The 20,402-nt window shown below is 31.0% G+C and overlaps 5 protein-coding genes across 5 annotated transcripts; 2 read left to right on the top strand and 3 right to left on the bottom strand.

Annotated features, from left to right (window-relative positions):
* Positions 1 to 1,764: 1,764 nt before the first annotated feature.
* LOC137822544 (uncharacterized) lies at positions 1,765 to 2,709 on the top strand. Its single transcript, XM_068627447.2, has one exon. The coding sequence runs from the start codon at positions 1,871 to 1,873 to the stop codon at positions 2,294 to 2,296; it is 426 nt and encodes a 141-aa protein (XP_068483548.1). The 5' UTR covers positions 1,765 to 1,870; the 3' UTR covers positions 2,297 to 2,709.
* Positions 2,710 to 5,573: 2,864 nt separating this feature from the next.
* Positions 5,574 to 7,200, bottom strand: HB1 (hemoglobin 1). Its single transcript, XM_068646473.2, has 4 exons — positions 6,705 to 7,200; positions 6,486 to 6,600; positions 6,224 to 6,340; positions 5,574 to 5,960 (listed from the first exon to the last, which is right to left on the bottom strand). The coding sequence occupies exons 1-4, from the start codon at positions 6,881 to 6,883 to the stop codon at positions 5,820 to 5,822; spliced, it is 552 nt and encodes a 183-aa protein (XP_068502574.1). The 5' UTR covers positions 6,884 to 7,200; the 3' UTR covers positions 5,574 to 5,819.
* A 2,160-nt stretch (positions 7,201 to 9,360) lies between these two features.
* Positions 9,361 to 10,819, bottom strand: LOC137837526 (anaerobic nitrite reductase Hb1). The gene is made up of 4 exons (XM_068646574.2): positions 10,587 to 10,819; positions 10,346 to 10,460; positions 10,048 to 10,164; positions 9,361 to 9,744 (listed from the first exon to the last, which is right to left on the bottom strand). Exons 1-4 carry the CDS (start codon positions 10,688 to 10,690, stop codon positions 9,607 to 9,609), a joined length of 474 nt encoding a protein of 157 aa, XP_068502675.1. The 5' UTR covers positions 10,691 to 10,819; the 3' UTR covers positions 9,361 to 9,606.
* Positions 10,820 to 11,982: 1,163 nt separating this feature from the next.
* Positions 11,983 to 14,184, bottom strand: PDV2 (plastid division2). Its single transcript, XM_068646366.2, has 2 exons — positions 13,701 to 14,184; positions 11,983 to 12,761 (listed from the first exon to the last, which is right to left on the bottom strand). The coding sequence occupies exons 1-2, from the start codon at positions 13,896 to 13,898 to the stop codon at positions 12,090 to 12,092; spliced, it is 870 nt and encodes a 289-aa protein (XP_068502467.1). The 5' UTR covers positions 13,899 to 14,184; the 3' UTR covers positions 11,983 to 12,089.
* A 1,130-nt stretch (positions 14,185 to 15,314) lies between these two features.
* LOC137837280 (LOW protein: PPR containing-like protein) lies at positions 15,315 to 18,628 on the top strand. Its single transcript, XM_068646277.2, has one exon. It carries the CDS (start codon positions 15,432 to 15,434, stop codon positions 17,505 to 17,507), a length of 2,076 nt encoding a protein of 691 aa, XP_068502378.1. The 5' UTR covers positions 15,315 to 15,431; the 3' UTR covers positions 17,508 to 18,628.
* Positions 18,629 to 20,402: the final 1,774 nt, after the last annotated feature.

The raw sequence follows: 20,402 nt of genomic DNA, 5'->3' as shown, positions 1-20,402 counted from the left end.
AATTAATCTATTTATCTGTATAAAATTAAATATTCTTTTCATAAATTGTGAATGACAATTAATATTTTAAATTTTAAAATTATATTTTGTGAGAATATTTATTTAAATTAATTAATTCCAAAAATAAAATAATTTGATAAATAATTTTTTACCATTAAATTATTAGTAGGTTTGTTTGTACATATTTTTTTTTTTTATAAAAAAGTGTTGTTTGATTAAATAATTACATTTCTGTTTATTTTACCTGTATATAACATGCTTACTTTAAAAAAAAGTAAATTTTATCTATTTCGTAAATAAATGATTATTTTAATATTAACAAAACTGGTTCTGTATTTGTTGCAACAACTAATAATTACACTAATACTTTTTTTTACAATTTTTTCTCCAATAAAAAAATTGCATATACGATTACATTAATTTCGACTAAATTTTCAACAAAAAAAAAATCGTATATAGATGTTTAGTCTATTAAATGATTAAAGTTTGTATTTACTGATTGATATAGAAATGGTATGGTGTGTGAAATAAGTTATTATCAATAATTATTCAAGTGTATTATTATTATAGGAAAACTTTGGTTAAAAAAAACTCTCACGATTAATTTAAGATATTATTTGTTTTGAAGTTCATTAATTTATCACGATTTTATTTTCAAAAAATACTTGATCAAATTAAGAGGAGAAGAGAAGTAATATATAAATAGTTCTTAATCTTAATTTTTCAAAATGATATGAAACTATATTGTTCATAAAATTTTCATTAATTATTGAAGAAGATGATACATATATAGAATAAAAGAGTGATGATGCAAACAGTGGAAAGTGGAAACATGTAATGGGAAAAAGATGATTTGTGATAAAGAGGCTCCATGGGCATGCAAAGTTAAGAACAATGTGGAAACAAAATAGGCATCATCATAGAAAATACACTGATGCTTCCATTCACATACACACACACACTCCAAGACTTCAAACTTGACATGCTTTTCTTTTCATTTTCTGGGACCATATTCTCATGTCATTTTCCACATCTCTCATCCCTTCACTCATCTTTCTCCCTCTTATCTCCTCTCCTCCAACCCATATCATTACTTTTATGCTAATCACATTACTTATACTCCTTCGCACGTAAGTACTACACTTTTTTAACCTAAACTTTTTCTCTGTAGGGAAAAACTAGAAAAAAAAAATCAGTTTTCGTTGTCTTTTTAACAATAAAAAATAATGCGAAGTAGACTTTAAGTCTACCTCAACCTCATAAAATCGATTTATATATACAATGAAATATTACTTTTAGTCGATGTGGGATCTCCTAGATGATTCGATAGCGGGTGATATGATAAGTCTAACAATCATTTGCTAGGATAGACTTTAACCTGACTTTGATACCATATTACGAAATAAATTTTAAACCTAACTCAACTCCATAAAACCGGCTTATAAGGTAAGGTTCACATACACTTTCTCATTTCTAATCGATATGGGATCTCAAACATAAATCATCTCTAATCGAAATGGATGTGGGAAGCCATGATTAGTTTCTCTTGACGCCATGTGGAAAACGGGACCATAACCTATGAGGACAAAAGCACTGCACATCTTAGAAAGGAAGCAACGAAGAAGCACGTTCAAAACCTTCCTATCAGTTTCGTGCTTTTCATGCATTACTTTTCATATTATTAAATTCAATTAACGAACAATTATGTCTCCTTCATTGAACTTATATTTTATTCCTCTTCTTTGCTTATAAATACCACCACCAACTCTCCCCACCTCACACCAACAACTATAGTATTCACAACCAATTTCTTTATTCCATTCATTCTTTCATTCTCAGTTTCTCCCTCTCAAGAACCAACATCAACCCTATGGGAATTTGCACATCTACTGAATACTCAGTGAAAGGTGGAAAGCAGAGTTGGCAATCCACGGTGAACATAGTGAACATGGATGGAAGGTTGGAGCAGTTTCAGGAGCCAATTAAGGCATGGCATGTCTTGTCTCAGAACCCAAACTGCTACATCTGCTGCTCAGAAACCATGTATGTCGGATCACCAATGCTTCCTCTGCCTCCAAATCAAGACCTTCACTTGGGTCTCATATACTTCCTTGTCCCACTTTCCCAATTTCGCGTTCCACTCTCTCTTCAGGACTTGGGGGCTCTAGCCATCAAGGCCAATGCAGCTCTAGCTGCCGCTGCAACACCTAACTACCCAATCTTAGAATCTAATCAACAAAAACAATTCAGTACACATCCTACTCTTTCAAACGTTTCTCTGGGCTGTTCCCATTAGATTTTGGAAATTGCATCTGTGATATGTTCACACTCGTTGTGTAATCTGCGGATTGATCTGCTGGATCATGATGGTGAAGTCAAGAGACAAGGTATCCTTAACTCACCCTATGTTGCAGACTGCAGTTTTGAAGTTCAACAGAAACTTTCATGAGTAACACAATCAAGAATTATATTGGAAGTAAACATTTTCAAGGGAATTAAGGTGACAGAGACCAGATTGTGGATCAATTAATTCCTACTTTGGAGTGCGCATGTAACATGTAACATTTGTGTCGAATAGTTATGCTGATCGACTTAAATTTTTTTAGCTGTAGAGAAGCTGTTGAGATCATTGAATTTTAGTGGTTGTGTGTTAGCACTTTGCAATGATGATGGTTTCATCTTGACAATAAAATATTCATTATTCGTGTCTCTGTTGTTGTCGTTATTTATGAACCATACATTAATAAAAAAATACATTCATGTTGGATTGTTCCTCAGGTATTTGGAAATTAAAGATATTGAGTTGAATTTGAGCACTACGTTGGTAAAGAGCCTGCAATCTGGATCATAAAAAATGAAGTTGATGTGTGTGTGTTATACATATGACATAAGTGATTCCGTCATACACATTTAAACTTTGACTAGGGGCGGCAATGAGTATTCTGATAAAGTGCATTGTATTAAAAGTAAAGGTTGAAAAGGAAGCTGAAGATTCCAAATTTTATAGATATGGATGGTTATTAATTGGTGAAGGTCTTCAATTTCAAGATATACATATTAATTATGATCCCACAATTATGTTCCAAAAGATCTGAAGTTTGGGGGTCAAGTTTCAGGGTGGTAGAGAGAAAGTGGGGACTTTGGTTGAATCCAAAACTTTAGATATGAAATTGTATGATCATAAAGGATTCGAGTAGTAAGAGACAGAAATAAAAAAGTAAGTTTACAATTAAACAATATAAAAAATATTAAAATAATAGTATTGAAAGTGATTTATATTATTGTTTGTTTTCTCCGAATGAATGAGATGAGATAGAGCACTTTCTTTTCTATTTGGAAAAGAAAATTGTTATTATAAAAACTTCATACTAGAAACACCAATTTACAATTTCTTAAGGAAATTTTACAATGTCAACATTCCATTATTTTTTCTTCTACTTTTAACATTTATAGTCTAGATCAATTTGCTATTTTTTCTTATACTTTTAACACTTATAGTTTAGATCAATTTATTATTTTCTTCTTCTATTTTTAGTAATATAGAACAATTGTAATTTATATCACTTGAGTAATTGTAATTTATATCAATTGAGTGTAGAAACTTGTTATTCGGTGTTCCTCCTTAAGTATATGTTTTTTTTTTCTTCCTTTAATTTACTCTTTTCAGGTGTCTTGCTCTGCCACTTAATTGAGATCACACTGTTGTATAGTGATGCTTTAATACACACTGTTTTTTATTAAAAGAAAGTTGGTTAAATATTTTACTTTTTTTAGTCTCCATAACATTATTTTACTCATTTTAGTTCGATTTTTTTTAATATTTTTGTACTTTTAGGTCTTATCGTTTTAACTTTTTTTGTTTCCTTAAAAAAATCAATTTATTTTCTTTGTTTATATACACGGTATTGAAATATAATATTATGATGAAGTAACATTGTATTTATCTGGTGATTTTTGACATATCAACATCAATCATACAGAATAAAAATAAACAAAAACAATAAAACTAAAATTTCTGAATTGGAAGATTTAGACGATATTAAATTATTTTTTTTACAATAAAATGATATATTTCTTTCCACGTGAGTCCTAGTTCAAGAAAAAAAATAAAAAATAAAGAAGGATAGTGTGTCTACAAAAATATTAACGTGGTGTGGGACACCCGGTACATGCGATTGGTTGAAAAAAAGAAGAAGAGAGAACTAACTAAATGAAAAATTAAAGTTATTTAATTAAAGAGAAATAAGAGAAAAACAAAGTGAAAATTAATATTTTAACATTTTTAAAATAAGAAAAGTAAATATTATTTTTGTTATATATATTATTACTTATTCAGAAAATTATTAAATAAAAACAAATTTTAGAGATAAAAAAAATTAATTGTTATATTAATTAAATTAAAGACTATTTTAGAGAGTAAAAAAAATTTGGTTTCTAAATTAGTTTTTATTATTGTTAAATACTTTCTAAATTGGTATCTAATTAATCACCAAAGTTTTTGTCACCAAATTTAGAATTTAAATAATTGGTAGTTAAAACCTTGGTAGTATATTAAAACCTTGGTAGTTTATTAAATACAAATTTTGAAACTACTTAACAATAATAAAAATTAATTTAGAAATTAAAAAATTTTGTAGTCTCTAAAATTGTCTCTAATTTAATCAATATAACAACTAATTTTTTTATCTCTAAAATTGGTTTTCATTCAATGATTTTCTGGTAGTGATTTTAGTTATTATTATTAATAATAATTTAGTTTTATCATAATTTATTTTAGATTTAATTACATTTTTAGTCTCGAATTTAGGATAATTTTGGTTTTACTCTAAAATAACTTTTTTCAGTTCCTTAAAATTGAAAAAAAATAATTTTAATTCTTAAATACTAAATTTAAGAGACTAAAATGAGTTTCTTAAAATTTGAGACTTAAGATTTAGAGAGGTTAGGGTTTAAAGTTTAAATATTAAATTTGTTTTTAGTCCTCTCAAATTTAATTAAGGATTTCTTTTTAGTTTTAAAGAAATAAAATAAACTTTAAAAAAAAATAGGAACCAATAGTCTAAGTTGTGCTACTTTTTAAAATTTAAAACATAATTAAACTTTCATTTTATTATCATAATAGAATAATGGACTTAGAAGTTTTAGCTATAGTTGGAGAAGAAACCTTTGGTGGTGATAAGTACTCATCAAAGTCATAATCAAACTATAGAAATTGATGATGCAGAATAATTTTCAGAGGATCCACCTACTTTTTAACTCTTTTTTTTCTTTCAAACCATTAATATTTTTCCTTTCTCTGTTCTCTTATTTTCACTGTGCCAAACCATAATCCATGTGCAGTGAAAGACCATTGGCTTGTGCCTGAGAAAAGCTAGAGTTACACAGTTTCCAGATCAGAATTCCAACTTCTTAGGAATGAGGAGCAAGTTATGGTTACCATTCCTCTGTTTTGGGTTGGTTCTGATGTGGAGAAACATCATGAACTCCAATAGGGTTATCATTGGTGCTTGTGCACAAAAACAAAGACTATTATCGGTGCAAGTTGCATTGGTATCAGGAAAAACACAAATAAATGTAAAAAGGCACAAATAGCTATAATTCATTTAGCCACCTTCAATTACAGAACTGTTAAATTAATGCTAGACACTTCCTTTCTACCTAGCAACTCTAAATACATTACATAAAATATATTCCATTCACACCAAAGAAAAGCACCAAGACTTGGACTTTGATTTATTATTAAAATAGTATGGCACCCCATCAATTTTATTGAGTTTGAGAGGGATGGAATGAAAAGCTGCAGGTGTGGAATAGTCTCTCTAAGAGGAGGGTGGTTTCATTTCAGATTTAATGGCCTCCGCCAGCTGATCATAAGCTTCTCCCCATGCATACTTCATCTCCGGTGACCACATTTCAGGTACAGCTTCTTTTATGGTCTCCAAAAGTGCAAACTTTCCCACCTTAATAAAACCAGAGAATATAACAAACTACATACATTAGTCTTTTACAAATAAAATGGATAATCTGATGAACACAAGTTAAGAATAGTAACTTGTGTTTTTATCAATTGATTTTATACTGCTCATTCATTTATGTCAGAGTCTTGCCATAAGTAATTTATGCCAAATTTTCAAAGTAACAAATAATAATATAATCAGATACCAGCAAAATTCTATACTGTTTAATTAGTCAACCATGCTCATGATGGAAGTTTATTATATACCTCAAAATGCTCGTTTACAACGCCGGTTCTTAAATGGCTAGCCCCTAGCTTTTTCAAATTTGATTCTCTGACAGTGACTTTACCAGCCTTCCGCAGTTGAACTGCTGAATCACAAGTCTACAATAACAAAAACAAAAACAAAGTGAAGTGATACCAAGAGAAATAACAATAACAGTAACAAAGTGAAGTGATACCAAGAGACATGGCTTCTATAATAGCGTGATAGTTTCATTGATTAAGTATTAATTTAATTTTAACTTACCATTATAAAGACAGATATGGCATGGACCTTGAACTTGGAGTTTTGCTCCAAAGGAACGGTTGAGTCTCTCAAGAATGAGAACAGTTTCTGAGTTGATGGAGCAATCTCAAATATCCTACCAAGTTTGAAGCCATTAGTTCATGAGAGTTGTATAATGATTTCAGAGAGAAAGATAAAGTTAAAACATAAGCAAGAGTTTGAAAAGTTGAAGAAGCTTACTTCAAGAAAAACTTGAGGCCCAACTCTGCAGAATTCTTCTTCATTACACTCCATGATTTCAGCACCAGAGCTTCTTGCTCTTCCGTGAAACATTTTCCCGAGGAGTTCATGTTGAGTACTTGTTTTGGGATTGTGATTGCAGTGGAAGTTGGATGAGGAAATGGTTGATGTTGTGGCATGGTTTGGTGAAGTTTTTATAGTGGGATTCATCGAAATGAAGTTGGCCTTTCACTGCAACGGTGAGTCATACCACTCAGGTTTTTCTTAGTCCATTAATTTGCTTTCTAGAATAGTAAAATATATCCAAAAAACCACTTTTTTTTGGATTATATCTGAATAGATTTGGTTCATGCCACCATTTGTTGTATATCAGAAGGGAAACAGTAGGAATGTGGCATACTAGGAGCTCAAAAACCAGGGGCTGCTTCTTGGTTTGGAGAAGTCAAAATGGTGGTGTAGTTGAATTTGAACTTGAGTTAGTTTGGTTGAGCACACCCTACGTAAGCCATGATGAGATCAGATTACTATATATTTATCTTTTTCCTGTTATGATCATCTTATAATCACTGCTTACTACACTTGTCTTTTCTTGTACTGATTCTTTTAATGAAACAATCAATGTGATTTGTATCATTTTATTATAGGGTAAATGTGAATATATAACAGAGAAGACATAATAATGATAATTGTTTAACACACTAATGAAACACTTTATAGTATGTTGGCCTATATGATAAGTTAGCTTATAAATTAATTCGACTAATATAAAAAGTAGAGTTTTTGAAAGTAGTTTACTTTAACAATTTCTAACTTATAATTATTCTTTATATTTTAATACTTTTTTTACTATCCTTAATTTTTCCTTTTTCAATATATGATGTTACGTGGAAATTACATTTAATAAAATTGTGAGAAAAAAAAGTTCAAGTGTAAGGATTTTTTAAAAATTTAATTTAATAAATACTCACCATATCAACTCATTTAAATAAAATCAAATAAAAAGACATATAAAAGTTATATATAGAAGTATTTATTTTTTAATAAAAAAGTACTTATTTTAAAATATATAAAAAATTTAATCGCATAATAATATATTTTTTTCTATAAAATAATTATTCATTTATATAATATACATTTTTTATATTCATTATATTTACCAATTATTTTATTGAATACTTTGATCATACACTTCTAATTGAATCACTATAAGAAAATTACTAAACAGAAATAAATTTTAGAGAAAAAAAATATTAGTTATTATAATGATTAAATTAGAAACCATTCTAGACACTACAAGAAAATCATGAAATAGAAACCAATTTTTAGACACCAAAATAATTAGTTACAATAGGAACTAAAATAGAGACCATTTTAGAAACTAAAAAAAAAATTGGTTTCTAAATTAGTTTCTATTATGGTTAAGTACTTTCTAAATTGGTATCTAATTAGCAACTAAGGTTTTAGATACCAATTATTTAGTTTCTAAATTTAGTCTCTAAAACCTTGGTTGCTAATTAGATACCAATTTAGAAACTATTTAACAATAATAGAAAATAATAGAAAATAAACTAATTTAAAAATCAAATTTCTTTTTAGTTTCTAAAATGGTCTCTAATTTAGTTATTATTGCAACTAATTATTTTGGTTTCTAGAAATTGGTTTCTATTTCATTATTTTCTTGTAGTGAGAGGTTAAAAAAATATTGATTTCTAAATTAGTTTCTATTATTGATAAATAGTTTCTAAATTGGTATTTAATTAGTTACTAAGGTTTAGCTATCAATTATTTAGATTCTAAATTTGGTAGCAAAAACCTTAGGTACCAATTTAGAAACTATTTGTCAATAATAGAAATTAATTTAAAAACCATAAACTTTTTAGGTCTCTAAGTTAATTAATATAACAACTAATTATTTTTTTTTCTAAAATTAATTTATATTCAATTATTTTCTTGTAATGAATAAACTGATTTATTAGCTCAAAATTTATAAATTAAAAATTTATTAAATAGTTTATTAGTTAGTAACAAATCTAAAAGTTAGTTTTGGCAAAACATAAGATATACTAGTGGAGTAAAACAAATAAAGTAAAAAAAATACTTAAACAAAGAGAATTACTTAATTTACAGAAAAAAAAAATATCAGATACTAAACAGTTGATTGAAAATCTAAAATATATATAATGTATGGGTGAAAGATGTGATAGTTAAGTTTAAAGTTAACAGTTTTGTATTGATTAGTTTTGACTCTTTTAAGATTCTTTTCCAGTGCAAGTGAAGAGAAGAGACTCCCTTCCCTTGAACCAAAGGCTTCACAAAACTATCTCCTCTGTTCTCCCATTCTACCAGAGAAACACAAACACACAAAACTTTTCTGTACTATTTGTTTAGGAATAAGCATTACAGATCCTAAAGATATCACAACAAAACATAAATATATATGATCAGTGAATCTTGTTTTACATATATAATTTGTTTGTGATTTTGTAATCTCTAATCCTGATTTGTAGCCACAATTCTCGAGATATTAGTAATCATTTCTTATAAACAAAGGTGTGTATATATGCATTATATATATGATCAATAATTATTATAAAAATTCCACCATATTTCTTTTTCTATCTCTGATATCTTTTTTCTCTTTCTATCACAGCAATCATTTTATCTCAAAACCATATTATGCACATAGAGATTCTTAATAAAGTTTAGACCCAAATTATTACAATTCATATCAATCCATGTATTTATCAGTACCCTTTTTGTTACAACTCAGATCACTTTCAAATACAGGATTTTAAATTTGCGAATAGATAGATAGATATATTATTTTCCATCACAAACGAGAAGCACAGACCCAAACACAACCTTATCAATCTCATTCAATCAGAGAGAAAGGAAGTAGAGTCTAGGAGGAGGGCTTCATTTCAGATATGATGGCATCAGCCAGCTGATCATGAGCTTCTTCCCATGCATTCTTCATTTCCGGGGACCACATTTCAGGCACTGCTTCTTTTATGGTCTCCAGAAGTGCCAACTTTGTTACCTTCACAAACCAGAAGAAAGAACTATAAACAAAATACTCTATAGATAAACAAAAGCAAAAGTTATGCAAGATTGACAAAAAGTACTGATACAAAAGTTATATTATATTTTACACCACTCATGCATTTTTGAATGAAATCTCACATAACTTACCTCAAAACTTAATTCAAACATTGATATAACAAATAGAACCAAATGTCATTTTCAACTTTTATACATGTTGATAGTTGACACTAACAAATAAACCATCTTTATCAGCTATAGATATGTTCATGTTGTAAGAATATGATATATATATACATACCTTAAAATGCTCAGCTATAACACCTGCTTTAAAATGACTGGCACCTAATTTTTTCAAGTTTGATTCCCTCACAGTGACTTTACCAGCTTTCCTCAGTTGAGAAGCTGAGTCACAGGTCTGCAATAACAAAAACAAAATAAATTGATAACAATAGACCAATATTATGTAACTTATGGTTGAAAACTAAACATCATCATTAAAGTGTTAACTTGGAATGTTGTTGTCTAGTAGTGTTGTTAGTGGGTGGTGAGAAATGAAGTGATGATAAAGGTGAAATGAATGAAGCAATAAAAATCACCATGACAAAGACAGCCTTGGCATGGGGCTTGATCTTGGGGTTTTCCTCCAAAGGAACGTTTGAATCTTTCAAGAATGAGAACAGTTGCTTAGCTTCAGGAGCAATCTCCAATATTCTAAATGTTGAATTCAAAGTCATGTATCAGTGATAATAAGTTTAAGTGTTGAAAATATGCAGTGTGGTGTATGAATTAGTAGTTGGTGATAGGTTGAAAGAGTTGAAGAAATTAAATGGAGCTTACTTGGTGAAAAACTTTAGACCGAGTTCTCCAGAATTGTTCTTCATTGCTTCCCATGATTTGAGCACAAGAGCTTCTTGCTCTTCTGTGAAAACTCTTGCATCCATGTTTGTGACTGATATGAAAGAAGTGGTTGGTGTTGTGGCTTGCTTTTATACTGAGATTACTTCAAGATGAGGTTGCCCCTTCATTGCAATGGGTAGGCATTCCTGTTTCACTCCCACGTTCTTTCTGATATTTCCAAGAAAATAAAAATATCAATTAAAATATTAAAATAATCACCATTATCTTAGGAATATAAAATTACTATTTTTTTAGGATTTGGAAAAACTATGTAATTATTATATTAGGTGTTTAAGGTATTGGATTACCTAAATTAAGAAAAAAAAATTAATTATTTTATTTTTAATAAGTTATCTAATATAATAAAAATGGAAATAAAAGTATAATAAAAAAATTTATATCATCTTGAAATTCTAAAAATGATAGATAAAAAACTAATATTATATAAAACGTGGAGAAAGTAATTAAACCTGAGATGAACCATGTGTATGAGAAGTTATGTAACTTAACTTAAGATTAAGAAAATTATGTAACTTAATCAGTGATAGTAACATATTTTTGAAAATAATAACATAAGGTTATTTTTTATTTTAGTTTTAGTCTTAGAAATTAGTATGATAAATATTATAGACCTATCCTGGTTGATATAATGTTTATTTAATAGAATTGACAATAAATATAGATAATATATAATGTGAGTCTATACAAATAATGTAGTGAACTATATGGTACCCAAAAAAACATTATGTATTATGTTAACAAACAATTTGAACATGCACATTAATTAACATTTTCAACATGCACATAATTAATGGTCTAATCTCGAACAAGTCTCTTAAACATCATTAATGGTCTAATATCGGACAAGTCTCTTAAACATCATATCTAAATCAAACACACTTATCAAACATCATCAACACTTGTAAGACATTCATAAAATTCTGTGAAATATCTCATTCAAAAATTTATTTATTGAATTTTTAACAATTCTAACACAATTTTAAAAAGAAATATTTTAATTTTGTAAAAACTCAATTTTTTTTTATAAATTTTTATTATATATCTTTGTATTTGTGTTTCTGTTGTATCATTATCTATGATACATATAACATGTTATACTAACAATTCAACTGTTTCAACTGTTGTTAAAAGAAAAACAAAGTCGAGACTAACGATGAGGCACAGCTTCAATGCATTACCACAACTTTCAAAAACAGAGCTACAGGTGAAAACATCACACCCTTATTCAGTAATCAGAGCATATTTTTTCAAAATTTCTCCCTTTTTCAAAACAAAGGTTCAACTGCATTCCCTACCAAAACCATGACAGAGCCACTGAATATAACATTTTTAAAAGCATATTGACAAAAAGAAGAACGAAGGAACAAGAGAAAAAGATAAGAGAGTGAACTGATATACAATGCAGAGTACAAAAAGCCATTGTCAACCACATCCATAGTTTATATCAGGTGTTGCAGCAACAGCTGAAAATGGAATTTCAATTCTCTCTTTCACTAGGCATCGAGCTTCCCCATTTTCCCACACCAGAATTCTCCCAGGTGGACACTGAATACTTCGTCTCTCGCCCCCATTTGTAGTTGTAGATCTCTCCAGATTTTCTACTCTGTGACGCCAGCCTTGCACGCTGAAACGAGTGCCTAACTTAGGCCCAAAACCAGACAAACTTAGTATTGATACCACGCCAACTACCGTGAGCATTGTTTTGGCTGCAGAAGTTATAAAAAATCCCAATCCTTTTCTCGAACTTTTAGCCTCATTCTCAACGTGACTTTGATCTTTTTCACTGAGATTCTTGTTCGCCTCAATCATTGGATCAAGCGTCATTAACCCATTACGAACAGACTTGTTCACGGAAGGAATCTGTGAGAGATATTCCTTGTCCATAGACACAGAGTATGGAGGGCGGCTAGGATACGGAGGAAGTAGTAGATCATTGCTGTGCTCCACTGTTTCACTAGCAAAAGTGGAAGCTTCATGTATCACTTCCAATTCCTTACCTTTGTACTCAGTGAGCTTGTCAATTAACATTTTGCGACTGTTTTCAATCTCAGCCAAAGCAATTTCTCTTTCATATCGCTGTTGTTGTTGCAGAACCTGTAAATAGCACAACAATACATATGATTCGCAAACTATTATCTCAATCATAATTTGATTATTTTCCCACAGAAACGCATAAAAAATCAGAAAAAAACTTCTAAAATCATCTTACAAGCACTAATATAAGTTCAATGATAATAACCTGAAAATAATAAACAAAATCATATTCTAGCAACGTCACAAAGTAGGAAAGAGTGTGAAGGACTGAAGGCATACTGATCACATACTTCCAAACTCCAATCAGTCAAGTTTCACTTCACATTGTGGATTTGCTAGGCTAAGAATGAAGAAACCATTAATTTAGAATGTAAATATGCAATGCAAGGGAAAACTGTATTTGGAAGAAAGCACAAACGTGAACACACCACGTTTCCACAATAGTCTTATCAAGCATCTAATACAATCCGGGACTGTTTAGTTTAAGAAATGCTTTCTTTTTTCAGTTTTTTATTACAAAAAACACCACTTTATTTACTATTTTTAATCTGCATAAAAACAATGAGAAGTTGTCTTCTTTAGTATAAAAACCCTTGAAAACATGAAAGAAAATGTAAGGTAGTGTTTTGATCAATCCATGAATCAACTAAAGCATCCCGGGCTGCAAATACACTGCAGATTCTTGTGGTGGTAGTCAACCACAGGCGTTACTGAACTTGAATATGTCCAGCTAGTAGCTAATTTCATCACTAAATGGAGTTTATTGGTCTTTGATACCGACAAGAATGAACCGAAGCTGGTGTGCAACAAAAACTTCCATAACTTTTAGACACAAGACAACCACCCAAATCTCAAACTCACTCACTAAGACAGCAACAAATCAAGAACCCAACCAAAAACCTTTTAAAAAAACAAAGACAATCTACGACATTCCACAATTCCCAATCATAAAAAAAAAAAAACCCAAATAAAAAAAATCCCTAATTTTGAAAAGGGCACCTGCAAGGAAGAAAGCTGAGTCTCCAAGGCTTCAAGGGCATCGCAAATGTTGAGAAGTCGTTCGGTAGCTTCTTCGTCGTCGTCGTCAGCGGCGTGCGACGAGGGGCCATTGGCGGTGGCTTTGTGGATGCAATTGCTGATTTTCAATCGAAGTTCTGTGGCTCTCGCCAACACTAACCCTATGCCTTCCTCTTCCATTCTCCTCTCTCTCTCTCTCTGTGTCTCTCTGTCTCTCTTTGTTTGTTTCCTTTGTTGGGTTCTATTCTACCCTAGATTCAAACCTTGTAATTTCAATTTCCCTAATATTAATTTTGTGAATTTTTAAGGAAAAAGAAAAGTTTGACATGAAATCCAAACCCGCCAAATGCTTCTTCATCTATCGCTGTCTCCCAGTGGTGGGGATTGTGATTAAGTGATTCTGATGCGCCATAGAGAAAGAAAATCTACTCTCACTAACTTTTGCGTTTTGTCAAATTTCCCAAACAGACAAATATTGAAATCAGCACTTTTTATCATTTCCAAAATTACTGTTCAATTTTCATCTCTTTTCTTTTATTTAATTTATTTCAGTGTGTTAAAATACTAATTTATTACCCTGCTCAAATTATTGTGCAGAACATACCATGTGTACAATCACAGCAATTATTATTTGAAAAAATGTCTAGAAAAAGTTTAGGGTTTATAAAAGTGTAAGTTTGAATATTGGATTCAATGGATTTACCAAATTTTACTTTTAAAAGTAGTATGCTTTCACCTTTTGGATTGCCGTGTGGCTATGATTCTCTCAAACCTGTCATTAAATATAATTTCATAGTTTAAAAATGATGAGCTTGATATCTATCTAAAAAAAATATATAAAATTGTTCTGATAAAAAAAAATCTCTAGATCATTTAGTCTTTTAATTTTTACTATTTTAAATATTATAATAATATAAAAAGAAAATAATAAGATTGATATATTAAATATTTAAGATTATTTTCATATAGACTTTATTTATCTCTTGTATGAGTCTAAAGACTACTCAAACAGTTGGTAGGAATATTTCAACAAATTAAAGTAAAATTACAAAATAATAAAAAATAATTGTTTTTAAAGATCATTTGTTCATCAGATAAATTTTCTAAGAGATTACACTTGTCAGTAAATATTTTATGTTGATGACATAGTAAAAATAATAATCACTACTTCTACCTTTTATTTTTTATTTAACTTTCTCATTTTCTTCTTAACTTTTTATATGAACTATCTAAATCGTTTGTTACTAAATTGAGTCTATAATATATTTTTATATTTTTTCATACCTATGGAAACAAATGTCCTATCATAAGAAAGTATGCTTATTTTTTTCAGATAAAAAAAATAGTATTAAATTATTTTCTTTTATTTAAACAATTGACATCCCCGACAATTATTTTCAACTATTTTGATGAATCTAATTATAAAGTGAGTTGTAAATTTGTAACCATGAATTTTGATGGAAGTCACGCACGTGCACCTTTATTCCCCCATATGCATGCATGAAGGAGAGTGAATTAAAATGCAAAACCAAGCATACAACATCATCATCACACACACACACACACATATATATATATATATATATATATATATATATATAATCTTTTGATGTTTGTGAAAAAATCAATTATGGTGTTATCAGCCTTTTGTTTTTGGTCCTAGAAGGAACAAATCAAGAATACTTTTATTTTCAAAAGCAAAAGTCAGTAGCAATGGCAATTAGGTCCCTGAGAGTGAGAGATGCTCTGGTATTCTGTGACCATGTCCAGGCAATAAAATCTGGTTTGGTATCAAGCATTTTCACTTGTAATCAACTCATTCACCTCTATTCCAACCATGGCCTTTTGCAAGAGGCCCACAAACTGTTCGATGAAATTCCCCACCCGAATGTATTCTCTTGGAATGTCATAATCATGGCTTACATAAAAGCACACAACTTGACACACGCACAAGCCCTTTTTGACTCGGCCTCTCATAGAGATTTGGTTTCTTATAATTCCATGTTGTCGGCTTATGTTGGTTTGGAGGGCTACGAGACTGAGGCACTTGATTTCTTTACTAGAATGCAATCTGCACGTGACACAATTGGGATTGATGAGTTCACTCTCACGACCATGCTTAACCTTGCTGCCAAACTACGTGTGCTGCGTTACGGGAAGCAGATGCATTCATATATGGTGAAAACTGCAAATGATTTAAGTAAGTTTGCTTTGAGTTCTCTCATAGACATGTACTCTAAATGCGGTTCCTTTCAAGAAGCATGTACTGCATTTGGCGGTTGTGAGGGGATGGTGGACCTGATTTCAAAGAATGCAATGATTGCAGCTTGTTGTAGGGAAAAAAGGATGGACATGGCCTTAGATATATTTTGGAAAAATCCTGAATTAAATGATACTGTGTCTTGGAACACATTAATTGCAGGGTACGCCCAGAATGGCTATGTGGAGAAATCACTTACCTCGTTTATTGTGATGACTGAAAATGGTATTGGTTTCAACGAACACACTTTAGCAAGTGTTTTGAGTGCTTGCACAGGTCTAAAATGTTTAAAACTTGGCAAGTCTGTTCATGCTTGGGTTTTGAAAAAGGGTTACAGTTCAAATCAATTTATTAGCAGTGGCGTTATCGACTTCTACTCTAAGTGTGGGAATATCAGATATGCCGAGTTAGTCAATGCAGAAATTGAGATTAAAAGTCCATTTGCAGTTGCTTCATTGATTGCAGGCTACTCATCTCAAGGTAACATGACGGAAGCCCAAAGGCTTTTTGATTCACTTTTGGAAAGAAACTCTGTTGTATGGACAGCTCTATGTTCTGGGTATGTTAAATCACAACAATGTGAGGAAGTATTCAAACTTTTCAGAGAGTTTAAAACTAAAGAAGCAGTAGTTCCTGATACAATGATCATTATCAGTGTGCTTGGTGCCTGTGCCATACAAGCTGCCCTTAGTTTGGGAAAGGAAATTCATGCTTACATCTTGAGAATGAGATTTCATGTGGATAAGAAATTACTGAGTGCTTTGATTGATATGTACTCAAAATGTGGAAATGTTACTTATGCGGAGAAAATCTTCCAACCGGTTACTGATAGTGATAGAGATGCAATCTTATACAATATCATGATTGCTGGTTATGCTCATCATGGTTATGAAAATAAAGCAATTTATCTTTTTCAGGAAATGTTGAATAAAAGTGTCAAGCCAGATGCAGTCACTTTTATTGCACTTCTATCAGCTTGTCGGCACAGTGGATTAGTTGAACTAGGAGAGAAATTTTTTATTTCCATGGAACAAGATTACAATGTATTGCCGGAGATTTACCACTATGCGTGTATGGTTGATATGTATGGAAGGTCTGATAAACTAGAAAAGGCAGTAGAATTCATGAGGAAGATTCCCGTACCAATAGATGCTACAATCTGGGGGGCATTTCTTAATGCTTGTCAGATGAGCAGCGATGCAGCACTTGTCAAACGGGCAGAAGAGGAGCTATTAAAAGTTGATCCAGATAACGGGTCTAGATATGTGCAGTTGGCCAATGCATATGCTGCCACAGGGAAGTGGGATGAGATGGGAAGAATAAGAAAGAAAATGAGAGGATACGAGGCCAAGAAGCTTGCTGGTTGCAGTTGGATATTTGTGGAAAATGGTATTCATGTATTTACTTCTGGTGATACATCTCATTCAAAAGCAGATGCAATATATTCAACTTTGATATGCTTGACTGGGAAACTGTATTTATCTTTCATAGAACTGAAGCAACTTAATGAAATTCAGACTGGTATTTAGGATATATTTTGATGGTTAACTAGCCAATGGCAGTAAAATTGGATGCTCTGCCATATAGGGATCATAGAACCACCATCCAGTGCAGCATGCTTATAGATAGTATTGCAGTAGCCAATAGGAATTATGGTACTACTACAAAAATTATTGGAAGACTAGTTTCTTCATGAAAGTGCATTTAATGATTTGGAAGAGGTATAAGACAGTTTTTGAGGCAGAGACTCCTTCACCTGTACACCAACCTTGCTCAATTCATCATCCCACTACTCAAATTTAGACACTGAGGGGATGAAATATACATGACATGTCCTCCTTACTACAAATATTTGATGTTGTTGCATCCTATCCTATCCCATCAAAGGAATCTCTTGGCAAATGCAGTAAAGAGCAAAAGAACTGTAAGTTGGCCTGATGAGATGACTTGTAAATCCACCATTGGAGTACAGACTTCCACGGAGATACATATGGAGAGAGTTTATTCCTTTTGAGTTGAAGTTTTGGTAGATTACAGATTCTGTGACGGCAGTTGTTCAAGACAGAAAAGGTGGTGTTCTACAATTTACACGAGCAACTATGTCTCATATTTGGTGACATATGGAACATAATGAAGGATTAATGCTCCGTGATTATGAAAGCTCGTGGTGATTCCACCCTAGTGTCTTGGTGCTCTATGGGTGATCTGAAGCGTACAAATGGAAACAAAGAAACATGTCTTGAATTCTTGTGCTCTATTTCGGTTTTTCAAGCATGTGAGGAGCTAGGAGAAAGCCAGCTCTTTGATTGCCGCTGTAGTTGTTGAGTTTTGGTTTTGCTGCTGTTCTGTGAAGACATTCTTTAGGTATGAAGTTCAGATTCCATCAAGTTAGAGATGGATCCTTGTAGGGAGAGATAAGCAGTTTGAGGATAAAAGGACCCCCTTCAGATAAGCAGCAAGAGTCCATCCTTCACCATGTGCAGTTTGCCCGAGTCCTCGGAGATATTTTAGATACAGTTGATCTGTTATATTTATGGTTTGTTAATAATTCAGTACTCTGTCTACCACTTTAGTCAGTTTATAACATCAACTGTAATGTGATTTAAATATTAATCTAGACTAAATGCATTGATTCCTCCTCAAAGAAAAATCGGTAAACTATGCTCCTGTCCAGACAGTTTAAATTTGTAGGAAAAATTTTAAATTTAAACTTGAATATATTTAGTATCTAAAATTTTGGATTATATCGTTTTTATTCTCCAAATTTAAAATTGAACTTTAGTCATGTAATTTAAAAAAAAAAAAACTTGTTTTATTCTCTGTCCCAAAGATATTTCATGGTTTCACTTGGTTAATAAATTACAAGTTGTTACATGATAAACTATTTTGATTCTACATTCTTGCCATCAAACACTCTTTCACTGTGAGAGCATTTTAAGTACGAGGCATTTTGGGTATTGTTAGATATTATTATATATTATTTGATATTATGTTTAGAGACCAAAATAATTAGTTATAATAGGAACTAAAATAGAGATCATTTTAAAAACTAAAAAAAAAAATGGTTTCTTAATTAGTTTCTATTATTTTCTATTATTGTTAAATAGTTTCTAAATTGGTATCTAATTAGCAACTAAGGTTTTAACTACCAATTATTTAGTTTCTAAATTTGGTAGCAAAAATCTTGGTTGCTAATTAGATACCACTTTAGAAACTATCTAACAATAATAGAAAAATAATAGAAACTAATTTAGAAACCAAATTTCTTTTTAGTTTCTAAAATGGTCTCTAATCTAGTTACTATTGCAACTAATTATTTTGGTTTCTACAAATTGGTTTCTATTTCATGATTTTCTTGTAGTGTATTATAGATATTGTTAGATATCTCATATTTATGTAATGGGCTTAGCCCATATGTTTCTTTTTCTATATAAACATAACCCTATGTGTTCAATATACACCAGAGATTTATCCTATTCTTTCTTTTCCTTAAAAAAAAAAAAAACCTTTGTCAACACTTTCAGACCAAAGATCTTGGCAAACTCAGATATTTCTTGGAGATTGAGGTAGCACAATCCAATATTGGTATTGTTATCTCTCAAAGAAAATACGCATTAGATATTTTGGAGGAAATTGGGTTGATGAATTCGAAATCTGTTGATACTCCCATGGATCCCAATGTCAAGCTTCTATTCAATCAGGGGAGCCTCTTTCAGATCCTGAGAAGTACAGGAGATTAGTTGGAAAATTGAACTATCTCACTGTTACTCGTCTTGATATTTCCTTTGCAGTCAGTCAGTGTGGTGAGTCAATTTCTTAATTCTCCATGTGAAGATCATTGGAATGCAGTCATTCGTATAGTGAAGTACATTAAAGGCTCTCCTGGAAAAGGTTTGTTATATGGTCATAATAACCATACTAAAGTCGTTTGTTATTCAAATGCTCATTGGGCAGGATCTCCATGTGATAACTTCTGGTTATTGTGTCTCCATTGGTGATAACTTGATCTCTTGGAAGAGCAAAAAACAAAGTGTTGTGGCAAGATCTAGTGCAGAAGCAGAATATAGAGCTATGGCCTCGGCTACTTGTGAGCTTATTTGGCTTAAACAGTCACTTAAAGAATTGTAATTTGGAGAGTTTACTCAAATGACACTTATATGTGATAATCAGGTTGCTCTTCATATTAGCTCAAATCCAGTTTTTCATGAAAGGACAAAACATATTGAGATTGATTGTCATTATTATATCGGGAGATATCAAGACTGAGTTTGTTAATTCAAATAATCAATTAGTAGATATTTTTACTAAACCCTTACGAGGGCCTAGGATTGATTACATTTGTAACAAGCTGGGTACATACGATCTATATGCACCAACTTGAGGGGAGTGTTAGATATTATTTGATATTATGAGATATTATAGAT

This window comes from Phaseolus vulgaris, chromosome 11 (genome assembly GCF_051622355.1).
Source record: "Phaseolus vulgaris cultivar YP4 chromosome 11, ASM5162235v1, whole genome shotgun sequence".
In the NCBI taxonomy this organism is placed as follows: domain Eukaryota; kingdom Viridiplantae; phylum Streptophyta; class Magnoliopsida; order Fabales; family Fabaceae; genus Phaseolus; species Phaseolus vulgaris.
Note: the sequence above shows the minus strand (reverse complement) of the source record. Positions and strands in the feature narration are given on the sequence as shown.